General features: G+C 40.6%; 1 protein-coding gene across 9 annotated transcripts in view; it reads left to right on the forward strand.

Moving 5' to 3' along the window:
- Positions 1-924: 924 nt before the first annotated feature.
- The window catches only part of esrrb (estrogen related receptor beta), a 39,169-nt gene continuing 20,312 nt past the window's right edge, over positions 925-19,781 (forward strand). The window contains exons 1-3 of one of the 9 annotated variants that reach the window (XM_020713358.2): positions 925-1,285; positions 7,368-7,436; positions 15,261-15,670. In XM_020713358.2, the coding sequence (XP_020569017.1) occupies positions 7,408-7,436; positions 15,261-15,670 (439 nt within the window). In that variant the 5' untranslated portion in view covers positions 925-1,285; positions 7,368-7,407. Of the gene's footprint in view, positions 1,286-3,692; positions 4,169-6,426; positions 7,274-7,367; positions 7,437-15,260; positions 15,671-19,781 lie in introns of those variants that run through there. The other 8 variants (XM_020713354.2, XM_020713356.2, XM_020713355.2 and 5 more) reach the window with 8 other exon arrangements.

Raw genomic sequence — 19,781 nt, forward strand, 5'->3', positions numbered from 1 at the left:
CATTACATTTATAGATTTTCTCTTTGATGGGATAATTTGGTCTTCATATCTCTCCCAAATGAAGTGATCCTCGGTGCTCCGTGCACAGCTCAGTGTCCAGGACCCATTTTCAAATACAGTTAATCGCATTCGAAAAGAATCAATGATACTTTGGCGGTGACAATATCATTCTTTTAATGTCGCTTAATTTCCTCAGCGAAATGATTGCATCAATAGCCTGGAACCCATTTCTACCTTTCAGTATGAATTAATCTATTAAGGACAATAATTACACGTTTGTAACAGATAGGGTTTTGTAGTCAGAGGCAAACGCTGTCCGGTCTCCATTGTGCGCTTGGATGTTGGCACTGTCCTGACTGTCATCCATTCAGTCTGTGAATTACTCCATCACGCTGGGAAAATAAATAAAGAAGGGCTCCTGTGCTGCAGCCCCTTGGTGGGCCTTAGTGTGAGATAGCCCTCCCTCTAGTGGAGATGAGGTTGCTGTCAGCCCGGTTCACCTCCCAAATAACAGCTGAGGCAGCAAAAGCTGAGAAGAAAAGCAAGAAGAAGGAGAAGAAATGTACATTTATTATGATTATTTCAACATTGAAGGTCTATTTTACATTTTAATTTGGGAAAATGTAGTGAAGATTGAAGCAAATACATTAAGAAAATGATGCAGCTGCACCGGTCCAATACATATATACTTATTTGTTTACTTTTAAACATTTGAGAAAGTGTGAATGCCTGTTATGTGAGACAGTAACTGTGATCTATGCAAGAGGACCTTTTGCCTTCTCATTTATTCATCAGCAGTGGAAACTAGCAGAGAGCGCGTTTTCGCTGCTTCTTCTCCTCACCTGGCGTTTTCTCAGGTGAGCGCCCACCCACCTGATGGCCGGGAGGAGGAGGAGGAGGAGGGGGGGGGGGCAAAGAGGTAGAAGAAGCCCGATGAGGGCCTCTAGAAAATCACGCTGTACGCTTTAAAACAGCTGCTCGGGAGCGCAGAGGGGAGGACGGAGAGTGATGGAGGCGCAGGAGTTCGCAGAGCTGTGACGTGAAAGTTTCGGTATAAAACAAGAGAAAAGAGAGGCGAGCCCTCCAAACTGGGTAAACAATCCTAATTTAGCCGCGTGGAAACACAGTCCACAGGCGGCTGCCACTGTCTTGCCTCTCCATCACCGAGTCACACCTGACCCGGCTCTCCGCTTTCCTGCCGCCGGCCGGTGGAGTGGTTCGGTGCAGCACCACGACGTCTCGGAGACTCCACGTCCACGCAAGCCGGGGGGGATGTGACATGAAGGTACACATTCATCAACGCAGTCGGCGCACAACGGTCAAATCTCCCCTTGTCTTAGATTTTGTCTTAATTGAGTACAAATCCACGCTGAGGTGGCAGGCGCGAGGGAATTACAAGACTTTTGTAGTAGAATGCAGGCACGTGCAGCACATGCAGTCATGCAAGCTTTTCCCCAGGGAACTGAGACACATTTAAAACTTTCATTTAATTGTTTGAGGCTAAAAGTGACCAGAAAGCAAAGTATTTATTACAATGGAGTTGTATTTGCAAAATAAAAGTCATAAGTGTATGTTTTAATTTTTTTATGTTTTAAATATTTAGGTAAAAGTTATTTAGTTGTAAAAATAAATAAATAATAATAAAGACATCTTGCAATAAAAAAATATATCTACCAACTGTTGAGCTAATTTAAGAATATTTTTTGGCATTGCTTTAGAGAAAAACATCTTTAAGTGTGCTTAAAACTTTTTTCTTTTCTTAAAAAGCTTCAAAAAGTGTCCAAAGTTATTCAATTTTCTTATTTTGAAAATCTCAATTTAAACATTCTTATTTAAACTCTTTGCACATTAAAAGCTTTTAGATGTTGGTATGCTTTTTGGCATGTCAGCTGTGATGAACAGCGTCCCTCCAAGAGGTCTATTGTTTACTTGTATCAGATCCAGTCCCGTCAAATCAGCTGTCACACCATCTTATATTTTTTCATAGGATTGCTGATAAGAAGCGGTGATAGCAGCAGGGCTTTCATAGCTCAGGTTGCACGTCAAGGATTGCATGGTCTTTGGGACACTGCTGGAAAACATGCAGAAATGTGATTTGTCAAACACAATCGTCTAACAGAATGGAAGCACAAGGTAGATAGAAGGCGTCAGAGACGGCATTTTTCAGCTTAAAGGATCTCATGTAAATCCTGCTTTTTGTACATTTGATAGACAGGAGTAATACATGCAGCTGTTTTGGGTTTGTTATAAATTTAAAATATTAACAGCACTTTTATGCTTAATACGGCTGATTTGAAAAGCGGTGCCCTTTTTGACTCTTTCCGTAAATAAATTGGCGGAAACTTGACAAAATTGATGTAGATTGTATTCTTTTTTGATTTAATTAAACTGATTTGACATCCATCTTGATAGGATTTCCATTTATTTATTCAGTGGTTTTGTCACAAAAATAGACCATATGCTGTATGATTTCTGCCACTGTGGAGGCACTATCGCTGCACATCAGTAGGCCTGGAAGGATCAATAGGGACTGCGTGATGTTTTTGCATTGATTATAGAAACGTGAGCCGATGAATGGAACTGGATTCCTCTCTAGGGGTTATGCTGCTCCTGTTCAGCAGAGAAAACTGAAAAGCAGCAAAGTGACACAACACAGCTTTTTTTTTTTCTTTAAACGAACATTCTGGTGGAGCTCATCTCCTCCTCTGATTTGCCGAGGAGGCTGCAGGCTGCCGTCAAGCACCTAGTGAGTTTCAGAGAATTGCTGCTTCTTCTTGCTTGACTCAGCCAAGTGTCAAGATCCCGTGGTAAGCTCCGCTCCTATAATGTGGGGATACAGTAACACGGAGACCCTCTCTGACTGTGAAATGCTATCTGCATTCTCTGCATTCTTACTGAGCTTGATCAACAGTGAAACACAGGCGCTTCTAAAGCTGGGGTTAGAGAAGACAGAGCTGGATTTTCCGCTGCTTTAGAAGCTGATGGGCTTCCAGGCCGTGAGTTATGGCTTGAGATCATCTCTCACAGGTGCTGAAAGAGTCACAATGGTCCCTTCCATGCGACTCCCACAAATGGAGCTAAACGGCAGCTCAATAAATACACTTAGTGTCCTCAGTTGGTTGAAAGCTGTTGCTTTTTGAAAGTGAAGTGCTGCAGAAGCATTTTACTGCTCCCTGATTCTTTTCCACTGAGTGCTTTTATGGGATTCAGCTTTATAATACAAAAGAGAGAAAACATTTTAAACACCAACATTTTTCTAAAGATTGGTTTAAAACAATATTCCCTATTATGTCTGTTTCATCCAATCGAAACATTTTACTCAGATCAAAAAGTGTTTTTCAGAAAAAAATTAGTTTAAATGTAATACAAATCACTGTTTTGCTGTCAATAAAAACAATGAAAGTTTGATTTTTATTTGAATTAACGTAATCTGATTTCTTGGAAACCGGAGTTATGCGTCTCTGTAAATGAGGTGGAAAATTTGTTGTGTTGTCCTAGCTGCACCTCTGTTGTTCATGTGATGGGTTGTTTTGTCTATGTGTGTGAGAGCCGTGTGTTGCGCATAGAGGAGTGTGTGAGCGTTTGGATCCCTCCTCCCCGGCGCTCTGCCGGCCCCTTGGTTGCTTTAAGTCCTGCCCCTCGGAGCCAGCCAACAGCAGCTGTTCCATATTCATCAAGCCCTTGAGTCTTAAAGAGCCCTATCCCGAGCATGGAAAGAGTCATTCCTCTCGCTCGCACTCTCATGCTCTCTCCATCTTAGCGCTCATCCCGCCGCTTCCTGCGCTTCTCCGTCTCTCACCCCTTTTTACCTCTCCGTCTATCTGTCCCTCCTCCCTTCACTCTTTCCTGGCTCTCCCTCTCTCTCTCACTTAGACAAACACTCTTTCTCTGTCTCTCTTCCACTCATATATACACTAACACACACACTCAACACACATGCACACACACTCAATCCATCAGTCCGACATACCTGTGCAGGCTGGGGGGGGAGTGTTGCTGGAGGGACTTTTCGGCAGCGTTGTCTCTGAGGGTGCTGTGCCATCATTTGGGGAAGAAGCGAGTCTCAGTTGTTTTCTCTTTTCTCTTCTTCTCATTCCTGGAATGCTAAAACTGGACTGATGGACATTTCAGAACTTTGTCTTCCAGACCCTCTCAGCTATCATAACCAGTAGGTGCAGCTTGTTTCTCTTTCCTTCTTTTTACTTTTCTTTTCATTTCTTTTTGGTGTTGTAGTGCAGATGATGTCTTAGCCGTTTTCCTTTTTCCTGATTTGAAGTCTTTGCTTTTTGTTTTTCACAAGTCTTGCAAACTTTTCTCCTGTCGTCACTAAGCCGTTTTCTTTTCTGTCTCCACGGCCGCCCTGCATGGACTCAAAAGTTGACTTTTGTGTCCACTGTTTGAAGGTTTTAGCTCATGGTGAACATGACAGTGGAGAAACAGGACAGGTGCAGCTGTGTGAATTGTGTGTGTGAGTGTGTGTGTGTGAGTTAGTATGTGTGCATCACGCGTGCTCCCCTTTATGAATATTATTCAGAGCATGGCAGATCGATTTACCTCGCACTTCTGCAAAGTGTGTATTTTTTCCCCCCTAAGGAATGTGTGGTACCTGTCCAGTTGGGTTATGAGCTTGTTTGCTGATGGCTTGATGTCAGAGCCCACCGCCCTGCCTGAATGAGAATTATACTGCAAGAAAGATGAGATTAACTCGAATCCGTGGAATTGGGAAGGATAAATTACACGCTGTTATATATATATTTGTATCCGGGGGAAAGACGGATGAAAAGACCTTGTAACCTCAGAGAGCCGGGAGGTCTGTTTTCGGACGAGCCGCTGTCTCCACAGCTCGTGGCCGCTGGCGCATCCTGAACTTCCAGTGCCTCTGTGAGAAAACAGCAAAGTCTCTGGTTTTAAACCATCAGTAATCTTATTTAGTATTTGGAAACATTTAATACATATGTAGCAGTGTTTTTTGCACTTAAATACGAGTTAGTTTGAAAGGTGCAGCAGAAAAAGATCAAACCTTAAATTAAAACTTCCTTTTAAAATTATTGCTAATTTTCTTCAATATTTAATTTTTTTTTATCAGGTTTCTTGCAACACACAAATCAGATTTGTTGAAAACTAAATGCCACTAAGGTTATTAAAAGGCTAAAAAATATTCTAAAGCCTCTGTAAATTCTAAAAGAAACGTCTTCAGATAAAATACGTAAAGAACAGGTTTGAGGTTAAAATATGATTTTTTTAATCTGAAATCGTTTGTCTAAAGTGTTTATTTTTAATAATTTGTTTTAATTTTTTTCAGGCGGTTAAGTTTTTGTCAGTCAGTAGTTTTTAGTACAATGCTCACAAGGGGAAAACCTCTCATGAATAAACTGCACTGCCTCTACTTACACATTAGAAATATGTAATAGCTAAATGTTGTTAAAAAAAAACAACAAAATAAAATACACATTTTACAAAAATACAACTTACAATATGCAAAAATATTAGTAGCTTCTTTATTATTCATAAAAGCCTAAATCCAAAAAAACAAAAACAAAAAACAATCAAATGCAAACAAAAAAACGTTTTGGGTTGATTTTCTTTACTTTTTTTCTGCATTAGCTCATTTATATCCAATCGCCACAGATAGTACTCTTCACTGTTAAACTATTATGGGTTTTTATAATATTAATATTATTTCTAGTAATCAAATATTTATAATAAAATATATGTTTGTTGCACAAGAAAAATAAATCAATGCAACTTATTGAAAAGTCTTGTGTCTTTTTTGGTATTTTATTGTGAAATTATAATTTCAACTCCCCAACCTTTTTAGACATGTAACGTCACACACGTAAAATTTAAAGTTATATTTTTCATAATAAAGTGAATAAATACATGTAAAAACACTATTTACAATTATTAATTTTCTTTTTTATTTGGTATGTTTTCAAAGTTTGCTTTTATTTTAAAGCTTTTTCTAGTTTTGTGTGATGTAGTGTTGTTTGGAAAAAAAAACTTACTAACTCTTTAAATGAGAAAGAATCATAAAACTTTTGCATCACAAAGGAGGTTTTTTCAAAATCCGGTTATTCAGAGTAAAATATTGGTGAATTTTTAATCATTAAAATCGATGTTACCGCTTGGAAAAATGATTCCCAATTATTCCAGATAGCCATCTATTAACCAAGATTTTATTTGTGGAGCTCTGCAGCTTTTCTTGTTAGTTTAGCCTCAGCAGAGGCTTGTTTTTCTTTGTTTTGCTAAATGTAAACTGGTTTTCATAACTCATTCCAGAGGACTGGAAAAAAACAACTTGAAGGTTGAGGACTTGTGGAACGTCTGTGTGTTCTTTGCAACTGTTACAAACTATAGTGGAATACCAGTAAAATATCTTTGTTTATGCTGTTGAAATTGTTTGCAAACTAAAAGTCACTTTTCATTTTTTATTCCAGCCCCATGTTTTATCTAAGTTGGCAACAAGTAAGAATGTTTTTTTGTGAACTATAATTTTAAACATAATTTTAGTAATCATGCCAGAGGAAAACCGTGTGCGGCTCCTTATAAATACTGCATTATAATCATCTTTCAGAGTGCACAGAGGTTAGTTATGGTTTATAGTGGGAATTTTTCAGTAAAGACTGAGACATCCTCAAGATTTTGAGTGACAGTGAATTGAGACGTGTCTTCTCTAATTTCTGAATGTTCTATCAACACTCCTGCTTTCCTTAAGCCCTGGCAGAGCCACTGCAATAAACTAACAAGGCTATCCAGTTTCCTTTCATGAAATAAGAGCTTTTTTAATGTATTTTTAGAGAGGCAGAAAGAAGTTAGCACACAGTGATGAATTAGATTTCAATTTATTTGACTTCATTCCCAGCTCGCTGCATTAGAGCCTGCAAACAGCCATCTCCAGCAGTCCGTCCACTTGATTCTTATTAGGTTTCAAAAACCAAGGCGAGGGAATTGCATTAGTGTATCTTAAGTTAAAAGCTCTTTGCTCTTTGACCAAGTGTTTCATTGTTATTGGGTTAATCACATTTTTGCTGTCTTCATGGAGATGCTATCAGAGGCTATAGAGGCAGTGATGGGTAACCAAAGCAGCCCCGCACAGACACTATCCAGATGGGATCAGCTTACGGTAATTTGGTTTCAGAATACATTACCAGAAGAGGATCCTGGCTGAGGATGGCCACACTGCTGTGAGCCAGGAGCTGGTGGCCTGTGGAGCTCCACCGTGCAGCCATCCCAGCCCACTCCCACCATTTTTAACTCCTAAAGCTTTTAGAAGGTGTTGGAATGTGTGTCTTAAAAACAAAAAGAAAACAAACTATTGTGCCTAAGTCTGTTACAGGATTCTAAATACTTCTTCCTTGTATCAACAGGGCTTTGTTGTCCAATTCATTAGAGAGATTCCTGACTCCAATGGCTACGCTGGAGCCGTCACATTTCTGGTATATAGTTTGATTACTCTTGTTGTGAATGTGTCGCTCAGCTCTGGCTGAGATGTGGAAGCAGTGTTTTTGTCAGTCTGTGGGTCTTTAAAAAGTCTGTTGCTGTAGAGGTCGGCAGGTTCATTGAGGGTAGCCTGACACTTTGTCTGGCTTTTAAGGAGCCACTTCATCTCGGCTTTATTTTCCCGATCATGTGGACTTTTCTTTCCTCATCTGTAGCTCTCCATTTTGCATTAACCGTGCTCCACAACAGATACTCTGTTGATGTGTTTTGCATTTAGTATTGATCAGAATAGGAAGATCTCTGTCGTGGTAACATGCTGTCTTCTGAGATCTGGTGTGTGGCTTCTTCAAATCTAGATGATTACTCGCCACGTCTCTTTGGCTCCGTCGCGGCATCCACCTGCATCAAAATCAGCAGCAATCACTGCATGCGCACTTTCTGATTTCTCATCCTCAGTAACCTTGGGCACCTCCGCTGCAGTGTGAGAATCTGTTTAAAAATAACCAGGTCCATTAGTCTAGAAGGATAATGCTAGCAGATGTGGGCTCTCATGCCCTTGTGGCAGCAGAGTGCTATCACTGACACGGTGCGTCAGCACTTCTTTCCTGTTGCTTCAGTGCTGAAGGGCTCCTCTTTATTCACTCACACACGCATGTACTCAGGTGTTCATATGCATTCGAACAACTCACAAAAAAAAAAAAAAACAACACTACCGAAAAGAAATCAGTTAACAGAGATGTTACTCGTCACGTAAATGAAAAAGAAACCCCTGAAAGTAAAGTTTGCCGAGTTTGAGGTGTTTCCCTCTTACAACAATCTGTGACTCTGAGACCAATTCCAGCTCCAATAATTCACAATTGATTAGAAAATGTGATGCAAGGTGGGTAACTATATGGGTGTTTATCAGTGAAGGCTATTGGTATTGAGCGGTCAGTTGTTTGAAGGTTATGTTTCAGAGCAGTAATTGAAATGCAAAATAACATTAGGATCGATGGTTAGCTTTGTTTATTTATGAAATCAATATTGAAACCATCCGTCACAGTAGCGGCTCTGATTCTCAATGACAGCTTCACCAAGTCTTCTGCGCGCGGCCTGGCTGAGCCTCGCAGCCATCCCAGCTTTTAGAGCGTGGACTTTGTTTTGCCGGCGCTCTTTGGAAATCTGACTTTAAACGTTTTAGGCTGTTGTTTTCATTTCGTAGCTGGAAAAAGCACGACATCATTTGTTTTGAAAAGTTTTTGAATAAAAGGGGAAATAATAGTTTATTCTGAAAGGTGGATTTTAATTTTCCATTATTTGTATTTTCAATGTTTACCTTTTATCTCATTACAGATGTTAAAATCTCCCCATCCCTACAGGATATTCAGGTACTCCAGTAAAAAAATGGAACTGAAAATTAAATTCCAATTCAATCAGGTTATCGGTCTAGGTTCTGACTCTCTTGTAATACAATAATTTAATCTGATAACTGACAAATTACTAAGAATAAGAGTGTGTGCTCACCTGGCTCGAGACCATGCAGCCGCGTGTTTATGTGTGCGGTTGCCTGCCGGTCACAAAACATGTTCACATTAAACTGCCTTCTTATGAGACCACCCAACACTAAGTGGAATCAAATGGTCGCACTGAGTGACTGGCTGTTGAACCTGCGACACGAGATGATGTGAATGCGACACCGCGCGTTTAGATTGCACCCCTCTCCTCACCTCCCCGCCGCCGCCGCCTCCTCCTCCTCCTCCTCTCTCCAAGGAAACACATTAATTCAGGAAATATCCCAGAAGTTTAATTATTCCTGAATGGTGTGGTGGTGGACACCAGCGTATAAATCAGTTAGGCCCACCCGCCTTTTTATTACCAGCACTATTTATGGAGAATGTGTGGCAGCTGGTGGAGATGAGCCTGTAAAAGGCTAGAGGCTATTGCAATGACGGTGTCGGCTGCTGTGGCGTGTGACAGTCATAACAATGGAGTATTTGAGGAACATCCCTTGGTGGGGAAGTTGTTTTAGTTTTTTTTGTGCCTAGAACATTCGAAATGACAGGGACTTAAGTTCCACTGCAGTGAAAATGTTATATCATCCTTTTTAATCGTACCTGCAAGAGATTATGGCCCACTCCTGTGAGCCTCTGCAAACATTGACGCTCCCCATTGTGTCTAAATCATCCCTGCCACATGACAAACCTGCACATCTGAGCCTGCTACTATTGTATTTCTTGTACTTTAGTTTGTTTTTGTTTGGCTTTTCTACCGATTAAGAAGATCATTTATATGGAAACCGGATTGGTTCTTAGTTTTAGCCAAGAAGTAACCCCCCCCGCACACACACACACACATCACCTAAACAAGGATGGCCTATCAGATAAAGATTAATGAAGTAATTTCATGCATGGCTCTATGTCTCTGTCCCTCCATATGAACAGTGACTGTGTCTAAAGCGGTGATTTACATTGAGCTGTGTTAAATAGCTGTAAGCCTCCATTATTATAGTTCTCTCACAAATAAGAACCTTAAATATGCTTTTACTCCTTTTTTATTTTTTAGGAATATTTTGTCTTCCTTTCTTTGGAAAAATAGTCTTTTTTTTCTTAAACATAGCCCTGAGTGCAAGGAAGGTATGCCACCTGACACTTTCGGTGATTGCCCACAACTCACTTGGGGATAAGCAATGCAGTATCTCTGTACTTTAATTTTTAATTCATCACATGATCTGTCTTACTCAATTGGAAACTCTGCTTTTATCTGTTAAGGTTGCAGTTTAAAAAGAAAAACGATATTTTCAGGTTTTGATTTTTTTTTTAAAATTTCGTTTTTATTGCCTCCCAAATATTCAACGAGTCAAAGGTAAAGCGATTTATAAGCGTCTTTAATGAATCAACCAGCAAAGTTTTCTCAGCGTTTCAGTAGAGCGTGTTGTGATATTGACGTCAGCGTATCGGTAACACACAATATCAGGTTGTGTCTGATGCTATTCATCACAGCAGATTTCTCGTGACAAGCTTTAGAGAGAACTATCTGTTTCACGTCTTTCTTTTTTGCCACCCGACTAATTATTTTTGTAGTTATCATGAGCCATTGTACTTTCAAGTTGTTAAATTAAACCGTGACTGTGACACAAAACGGAAGTAATGAAAACTAATCTTTTCTAATGAAAAGGCAGAATTAGAAATTTGATCCCAAATGTAGGCTGAAATTATTACTGAACTTTTTTTTTTTCACATGTTCTATGATGAGCTGCCTAATTCTGGAGAGAGCTTTTTCTTTCTCCCTGCTGGGTCTGTATAGAAGATTGTTAACCCTTTGCTCTCTACATTTGAACACCAAGGGATTCTCTCCCACATCCTCCATTGACAGTAGCTCTATCATGTGCCAGTTGCTTCCGTCAACATCCTGAAATCAGCCCCCCTTAGAAGAAACAGATCTGCCCACTGCGGCCCAGACAGTTTACGTCAGACGAGCAACAGCGAGCACCCGTATCACAAAAGGCCCATTCTTTCCTACCAGCAGCATCTCTCCAACAGGAAGGAGCGGGAGCAGGGGGATCAATAGATGTGATCTGCTTCTTGGCCAGCTCTATCTGGTGATGCTGCTGGAGCATGGGGCTCATGTTGTCGTAGTGAGCTCATGGTTTTATAAAGACTACAGTGACATCGCTGTGAAGCAGCTAAATATAATCCTCTGCCACACACTGAAAAAACCTAATTACCTAGGCATGGGGCAGCTTGTCCCCCTCAGCCTACCCACTATTGATTTGGTCCTCGCTCCCAATTGGCACCATAAACACTTTTATTCTTCATCCCCTTTCACTCATTTCCTCACCTACCTTCTTGCTTACTGTAGACTTTTCCCTCATCTTTTCCTTTGTTTGGAAGATCTCCCTCTAGAAGAATCCATTTTCTCTTAAGTGTTTATGTTTGTTAATTAAAAACCTAAAACTTTGGATCCTTAACAGTTTTGTTCAGCTATAGTTGGTAATATATTTGAGAAAATCCTAAATTAGAACCCCCTCCCTCATAAAATAGAATCGGTCCCTCTGGAGTGCCAGGTTTGCCTGAAACTAAACCATAGTGGTCAACCAATCCTCCCACCCCCACACAACAACACCACTTGTGCTCTGTTTGTGGCACAAATACACATAGGCTGAACATGTTCATGAAACGCACACATGGTCTTGCACATTTTCCCTAAAGTCTTTGCTCATTCCCTTGATAGTCATTAAACAGTCAGACATTTAAGTGTGTTTTGATAGATTTCCATCTCTTCCTTACTTTACACCCATCTTTCAATCCTTTCATGTTTCCCATGTGGTCACACACACAAGTCACCACAAACTTCTGTATGCATTTTTATGACTTTGGTGCAGATTTTGGTCGCAGTTCTCCCCAAATGAGTGTGAGTTAGAGCGTTAAAAAGCGCCAAAGGGCCCTGCAGGAGAGGTCAGCGTGGCAGCTGCTTGTGGGTCTGGCTGCAGTGGGGAGGCTGAGCCGGGCTGAGAGGAGGTCTGTCAGGAGCTAATTGAGTTCGTCCTACTAGCGCGGACTCTGGGGCCGGTGGCTTATCAGGCCACATCGCCTGAGGCCCTCGAGACAGAGCTGCCCCTACTGGGGCATCTGATATCACCATCACCCTGCCTTCAGATGTCAACCCCCACCATCAACCCTTTCCCCTCACTTACACAGCCTTATCAAATAGCAGGGATGTGACACTTTGGGATGAGGTGAGCTAAGGTTTTTATTTATTTTTTATTTTTTCCCGCCTCAGGATTTTACACCCCGTTTTCTGTTTGGTCTTAAGGTTTGATTGAGTCACAGTGAGAACAATGTCAGTCTCCTCCTGCAGTGGCAGTGTAGGTCTCAGCAGGGACACTTAACCTGGCTCAATTAAATTTTGAATGTTCTGCAAATTTTACCACAGTGTCGCCCGGTGTTCAGATTTTCACTTGCAGGCACGGGAGCTTGCAGCTCCTCTCTCGGAAGTCAAAGAAGAGTGAGCGCGAGACGAGCCGCCGGATCGTTAGGCCAGCTAATCCTGATCACAGCAGCACCAGTGGAATGATATTAGGGATCTGAAATGCTGTTAGGAGGGCCAGGTGGAATCAGATTAAAACCAAACTGCGCAGTGTGCAATTGCAGGCCCATAACTTACTACTCAGCATGAATTTTGATCGGTACAAAGGGAACAAAAGAAGGAGGAACAGAGAAAGGGTGAGATACTGTGTCTTAGAAGAGTGCTGTTCCTTTGGGCAGCCAGGCAGCAGAATTTGAAAAAGCTCTTACCTTGAGGAAGGAAGGAAGAACTATAGATTTTACAGCATCAAGTCTCAGATATTTCAGCAAATCTTTTCCTGTCTTCTCTGTCTGGGTAGCACATAAGGTAATTAGTACCTGCCCCACATAATAAATTATTTACTGAGACTATTGCTGCAGTCAAACTATTTAATGCTCATAATTCATTTTCCCCATGCAATTGTATTTATAGATTTAAATTGGACCTGTCCCACTAGAGATTACAAATATATATAGGAATTTTTCAGACTATTTGATTAATACACCAGGTTTAGGCAGTTAGTGTCCACTCAGTATCATTAATCAGTGTATGCGTGCTTGTTGAAAACACAGGCATAGTGGCGATTTAATGTGTCATAGCTGAATGAGTTAAGGAGATTCTGGCCAGCATATTTATTATAAATGACCACATTGAGCCGGAGGGGAAACAGTTAAGACACTTATGCAATTATGCTAAGTGTCACCCTGAGGATGGCCTTTGAACCGAGGTTAAGCTTACCCAGAATTTTTGAAATAAAAGCCAAATGGAGCCATCTTGCGCTCCTACGTTTTAATATATAGCCTTTAATAAGCCGAGTGCAGGTGCCCTATTGCGCAGGTGCCCATATCCATTTGAAACATAGAGCATAAGGCAGATGAACGGAGAGCCGCACATTAATTTATAGGGATGCAATCTGCATATATTATCTAGAACAGCAAATTCTATTTTAGACAGGGATAAGAAAGATTCCCCTTTTCTGTTTCTGCCTGGACATTAAGAGTAAATCTTAGTACTGTGTTAAATACATTCCTTAAATGGAGAGTAACTAAAAAAAGACAGCTATAAATTGGATTTTGTTGCACAGAATAGATTGTACATTCTCCACTGAAGGTTGGAGGATGAATTCCAAGAGGGCTCAGGCACGAGGGCTTATTCCACAAGGTCAATGGTTTTAACACGGGGCATATTTTTATTATTTATTTTATCAGTTAACCTTTTTGTGAATTTCCAGTAGTGTTAGGCACCTGGAGCTCCAATGAATATACATGACAGCAGGGAGGGAAACCCAGGAATGAGATTTAATTTGACATGCTGACCCCCATCTCCATGGACCCAGGAAGCCAGGGTGAGAAAATAAGGTTGACCCACTGACCCTTGGTCCTTAACCCCTCTGTCACCCATCCTCACAATTAAATCAGCCTGAGAGAGTAAGAAGCAGCCCCAACATCCAATAGGGAACATCGCAGTGGCGGCTCTTCAGGTTCTTGGTAATCCTACAGAGCTTTGATTTTGTCCAAAAATACCACTTTTACCAATTTTTCAGATATAAAACTGACTTGTTTCTGCAATATTATGTTGCAATATAGTAATGGCACTGAAGTACACCTTGGGGTTGTTTGGCTGTCACTTTCTAGGAACCCTGTACCAACATTTGCATAAGCCATGCGCAGCTCAATTTTGCTAATGCAGGCATGTGTAGGTGACCTTTCACCCTTTTCATTGTGCCTAATGCAAAAGGCTGTTTGTGTATGTTGTGTAGGACCCCGCCTTGACCCTCAGAGGTTGCTTTGTCTATGTGGCATCCTGGATATATTGAGTAATGCATCTCTCAAGCTCAGTCGGCACACATAAACGTGTTGAGTCCAAGCAGAGCTTCTTCCTGTTGTTCACTCACTGCAATTTCAAGTTAAAGGTTATAACACAAAACAGTTATATGGAACTGGAAGGCTTCAGAGTGCACTTTGTGGCCACCGCCAAAAGGCTGCACACGCTAAAGCATTAGATTACATGTACTCCAAAATACAGTTATTAGGCAGACAGTGAAAAAGTCAATACCTTGCCATCATGTTTCCTTTTGGTTGACTGCTGACTCGAGGAGACAAGCCAAGGTCCACTGTGCTCTCTAAACTATTGAGATGCTCCCCTTTCTGATGTGCTCTTTGTGTGAGTTGGGTTATAGTGCCCTTTCTTTATTCCTTTCCATCTCTAATTGGCCTTTACTCTTTTCTTTTCTGTCTGTTTACATTGTGTTGGGAATGTGAGCACTCATGGGTGTGCAGATATGTTGTACTAGTGTGTAATATTACTTAAACATCTGCCCTGAAATGTGGCTAATCAAGCACTTAAGATACTCCCACTGATTTTGAGAAAAGCAGACATGGTGATTAGAGGATTCATAACTGCAGTAATGAAAAATGTGTATATGGTGGAAGTACATTATATTTCTTTCATAGTTTTCTCTGGATTATATGAGTGAATATCGTTTGATTGTTTTGAAAAGCTACTTTTTTGCTACAAAACTAAAAAAAAAAGTTGTTGTATTTTTAAAGTTTGGTTTTTCGAATGAATATCTGTAACAAAAAGTTTGGCTTTATAGCATTACTGGTATAGTTATCATAAATACATATAATTTCATGTCTATTACCATAATGATGAACTGTTATAAGGCCATTTTGTTACTTTTTGGGGTTCATTACTATTTAAATTATCTGCTAACTGTCTTTACCTTCTTCTCTTGTTTCCTGTGAACCCTGCTCCTCAACCGATCCCACGTCCAGGCTGCTGAACAGAATGGCTGCTGATGAACGGCATCTGCCCTCCAGCTGTGGGTCCTACATAAAGACAGAGCCATCCAGTCCGTCTTCGGTCATCGACACCGTCAGCCACCACAGCCCCAGTGGCAACTCGGATGCCAGCGGAGGCTATGTCAGCACCATGAACAGCCACTCCAACGGCCTGGACTCTCCACCTATGTTCACCCCCAGTGGGCTTGGCGCCGGCACCTGCCGCAAACGCTATGATGACTGCTCCAGCACCATCATGGAGGACTCATCCATAAAGTGCGAATACATGTTGAACTCCCTCCCCAAGAGGCTGTGCCTGGTCTGTGGAGATATAGCCTCGGGGTATCACTATGGGGTGGCCTCTTGTGAGGCCTGCAAAGCCTTTTTTAAAAGGACAATACAAGGTATTTTTCCCTTTTTATCCCTCCTCCCAACAAGTATGCAATTTTAGTTTTCTTTTTGCAAAAATAACACACTTGATCTGTGGCACTTTTAGCTTCTTTGCCTCAGTCCTAATCACAGAAATATTTACTTTTTATCCTTTAAAAAAGTAAAATAATTGTATCAAAAAAAGTAACTGCTGCAGCATAAATTAAACTAGGATGCATACATACTGTATATCACATGATTAAATAACTATACATTCAGAAAAATGATTGTAATAAGTATAGTAGAAGAGAAAATGGAACAAAACTTATTACGCTGCGTTAAAAGCCACTGACATTATGATGCCATGCTCTCAATTGCATCCTTTATGTTTCCATCCTCTTTTTTTGTTTGCTTCTGCCTGGATACCAGGGTGGCTATCAGCACAGCCGAGTGTATTGTAGTTTCTCATTAGAGAAGCAATGAAAACCCTCTCCCGCAATGAAGCCACGTGTTCGTCTCCAGAATAATCAGGGGAATGAAGATATTGTTAAGCCTAGAAATAAAATTAAGCACAATTGGCACAGATGCTTACCAAGCAGTGAAATAAATGCAGGAAAACAAGAAGAATAAAGTTGGATGAAGTGAAGCACTGGGTCAAAGTTTGGTAAAATGAGAGGATGTGAAAGCGTCAGTATTTTCATCAGCAAGCGATAGCAGAAATTCTGGGAAGAGGATGGTGTCTGTCTTGACGCAAGGTGTTGATTTTGGACTTTACAGCCCTATCAACTTTAGACAGTCTATGTACCTTTTGCAGGCAAACAAAAGCATTAGGCCAAATCCTCCTGTTTACCCATGCTGCCATCAGCAATCCTGTCTATTGACAAAAGATGAACATTTTTCTCTCAAGTAACATAGCTTGGCTTTTGTCCCCTCTGTAAAAGTACACTGACGGAAACACAATGGAACAGAAAAGAGGCATTGGGAAAGAAAGAGACATCTTAAGTGGAGCAACGGCCTAAACAATTAAGAGCGAGGTACATGGAGAAAAAAACTGAAAGCTCTTTTTTTTTTTTTTTGCTGCTCTCACTTTGCATTGTCGATTTGAAATCCCTCTCTTTCTCTTCTTGGAGGGCTGCCTGTAATGGAGCTAATCTGCTGTCGTTTGTCCGAGCCACAGGAGTTTTGTCAATAACAATCAGCGTTTGGAAAGTGTAATTAAGGCCGAGGCTTTTCATTAGGAAGAAGGGAGGGGGCCGTCTCCAGGGACAGGCATGCCAATTAGAAACTCAGGCACGCGTCGCCGGGTAATTTCTGGGAAAGGAGGGGGAAAAAAACCAGGACTTCTTTAGATTGGAGAGGGACCCTGCTGATCTTTCAGAGGAGAGGAGGAGAAGCTTAATGGCATTATAATCAGACGGGGGTCCCAAGCTGAGGAGGCAAGACGATGGAGGGACTTTTCGGGGGAGGTGCAAAACCTCCTAAAATTATAAAAGGAACACAAGCAGGAAAAAAATGGAGGCTGTAAATTGCGGGATGTAGAGCCCTTGAAAGAATGAAAAGGGGCTGATGATGAGAACCGATTAATTAAAGGAATAACGAGGCAGTCAAGGGTGGAGTGAGACGGCCCACTCTAATGAGAGGAAAACAAAGGAGCTGTCTTTCCTAGGCTTTTATCACATTGTACAACACTTAGGGCAAACATGCAAAGTTATTGTGAAGTGTGTAGATGACAAATTCTTAGCAACCTTGCGCTAACCTTGGAGCACAGAAACTCAATCATAATGGTGCATTTGCTCTTGTTATTAAAAAAAAATGTTTTATTTAATTTATTAATTATTTTATTCTTATTATTTTGTTTTTTAGCTTCTGCAGGATGCATACACATCCTCTGTTTTATCTTTTCAGCATTTTTCTCATGGTTTGCTCCCAACCCGAACCTTTTCAACAAAAGCAAATGGCAAATCCATCTTCTGTCACCTATTCATCCAGGGAAAAGCCCCTTGAACTCATTCGTGGAGATAGTTGTGTTAGTCAAGGCCAAATCCAAATGAATGTCAACTTGAATTTCCATCCATCCCAGAAATACGCCCCACCCCCCCTTCTCACTGCTGCCCCTATCATCCTCCATCTTTGGAACTCACGTGCCCCACCAATCAAAAACATAAATGCCTTCTTGAACTGTGTTTTCTTCCCATTTTGAACCAAAGTGTAAAATTGCTTGAAAACCAACTGAACTCAGTGGCCCGCTTTTTATATGAAGTAATAGACCTTGACAGTAAGCCTGTAAAAGTCAGTTTGGATTTTGATGAGAAATACCTGCCATTTTACTGTAATTTACTTACAAGACCTGACTCTCCCCCCCTGTGCCCTGGCATGGGTCCTGAAAAGCCATAAAATAGATTGAGACAGATACTTATCAAGAGTAAAAAAAAAAAGAGGGAAATCTTTTTCTTGTCCCCTTACTCTGTAATGTTATTGGTAACCATACCACCACCTCCCTAAAGACAGATAAACCAGAACATGGCCCTCAGGTTAAAGAAGGTCCGTATTTTCATTGATGAAGCTGCAACTGTCATATTTATGAACATAATTTCTTAATTATTAATTGAATACACACTATCTTATAAACTCCACCAGGCTACCTTTAACATAGATGTCTGCTAAAACAATCACACATGACATTAAAATAACGTTACATTTTCAGTGAAATATATCGCTAAGTCTAAAAATGCCTAATCTTTGAAAAGAAAAGACACATAAGAGCTACACATAAGATTGCTTTTATTTCATAAAATTATAACAATATATGTTTTAGAATAAAAATAACAACAATAATGTAAATAGTTGTAATTAAATATTGAGAATCATGTAGATCTGTTTAAACTATGCATGTGCAAATATTAGTGAGGAAATCACCTTTGACAAAAGTTTTTGTTTCGGGTGTTTTGCTACTTCTTTGTCATCAATTTGTGTTTTCTAAAATTAAACTTTTTTTTCATTTTCACTATAATAAAAAACAAAACAAAAAACTCTTATGCAGTTCCTGCTCTAAATTTAATGGCAAAGCCGGGTAAAGACAGGTAAAGAATTAGTTCATCACTGCACACACATACACACTCCTGCACTGAGCTATGAGAAGCTCCTCTGACAGAACATCAGATGAACATGGAGCTTGACAGGACAGGCGGACATGACAGTGTGGAAATGTGTGTTTGGTTTTTTGTTTCTGGGGAGCGTGACATCAAAGACGGGCTCTCAAAGAGAGACACCAGGTGTGGCTCCTGCATGTGCTTCATCATCGCTCTGAAAGAGAAGAATCCTGCGTAAAGGCACACGTACGTGCATATTCGCATGTACAATCTAAACATTTTAAACCCATTTATTGATTTAAACATAAAACGTCAGATGATTTTGTGCAGAACAAAACAAAAATAAACCATCTGAAATGACTGCAAGGTGGCCTTCCCAGACACCGCCTATTGTGGCGCAATTAAATAGGATTATTATGGTCTGTTCTGCTATGACAACACACAAAATAAACAGTGGAAGGAAAATCAGAGCTCATCAGAAGCTTCTCTCACACCTTTATTTACCCCAATCCCGAAGAGATGATGAAAATTAGCATAGTGATTTCTAACCTAGATATAAGGAGGAATTTCTAATTATTTATAACATCTTGGGACCCCCCTCTAGATCTGACTAATAATGTTAACATAATTGCATAAGTTGTCGAAGGATGTTGGAGGGCCAGTGGAGGAATGCCAAAGGAATATTAGCCAGCTTTTTATCAGAGACGTGCAGTGAGGGTCAGAGCTGACCTTCCGATTCAATCGGGCTCCAATTCTGGCCCTAATGCACCTGAAAAATGTCTTCAACCATTGCAGCGAGTTTTGGTTTGTTAACATTTTCAAAGCTTAAAAGAAAAGTTTAGAGAAATGCCAATGTCAAAACCTTAAAGACAATTGTAATCCAGGTCAAGATATGTACCCTTTAAATTCCTGTTCTTGAAGATGCCATTACACTGAAACCCTGTATTGAAATCCCTAAAATACAGTAAAATGTAGGGAGTCAGAAGACGCCGAGGGACTGCCTCACTTATCCTGCCATTTCTATTGCTAATGCTAGAGCAGAGCATGGCCGGCTCTT

This window comes from Oryzias latipes, chromosome 22 (genome assembly GCF_002234675.1).
Source record: "Oryzias latipes chromosome 22, ASM223467v1".
Lineage (NCBI taxonomy): Eukaryota > Metazoa > Chordata > Actinopteri > Beloniformes > Adrianichthyidae > Oryzias > Oryzias latipes.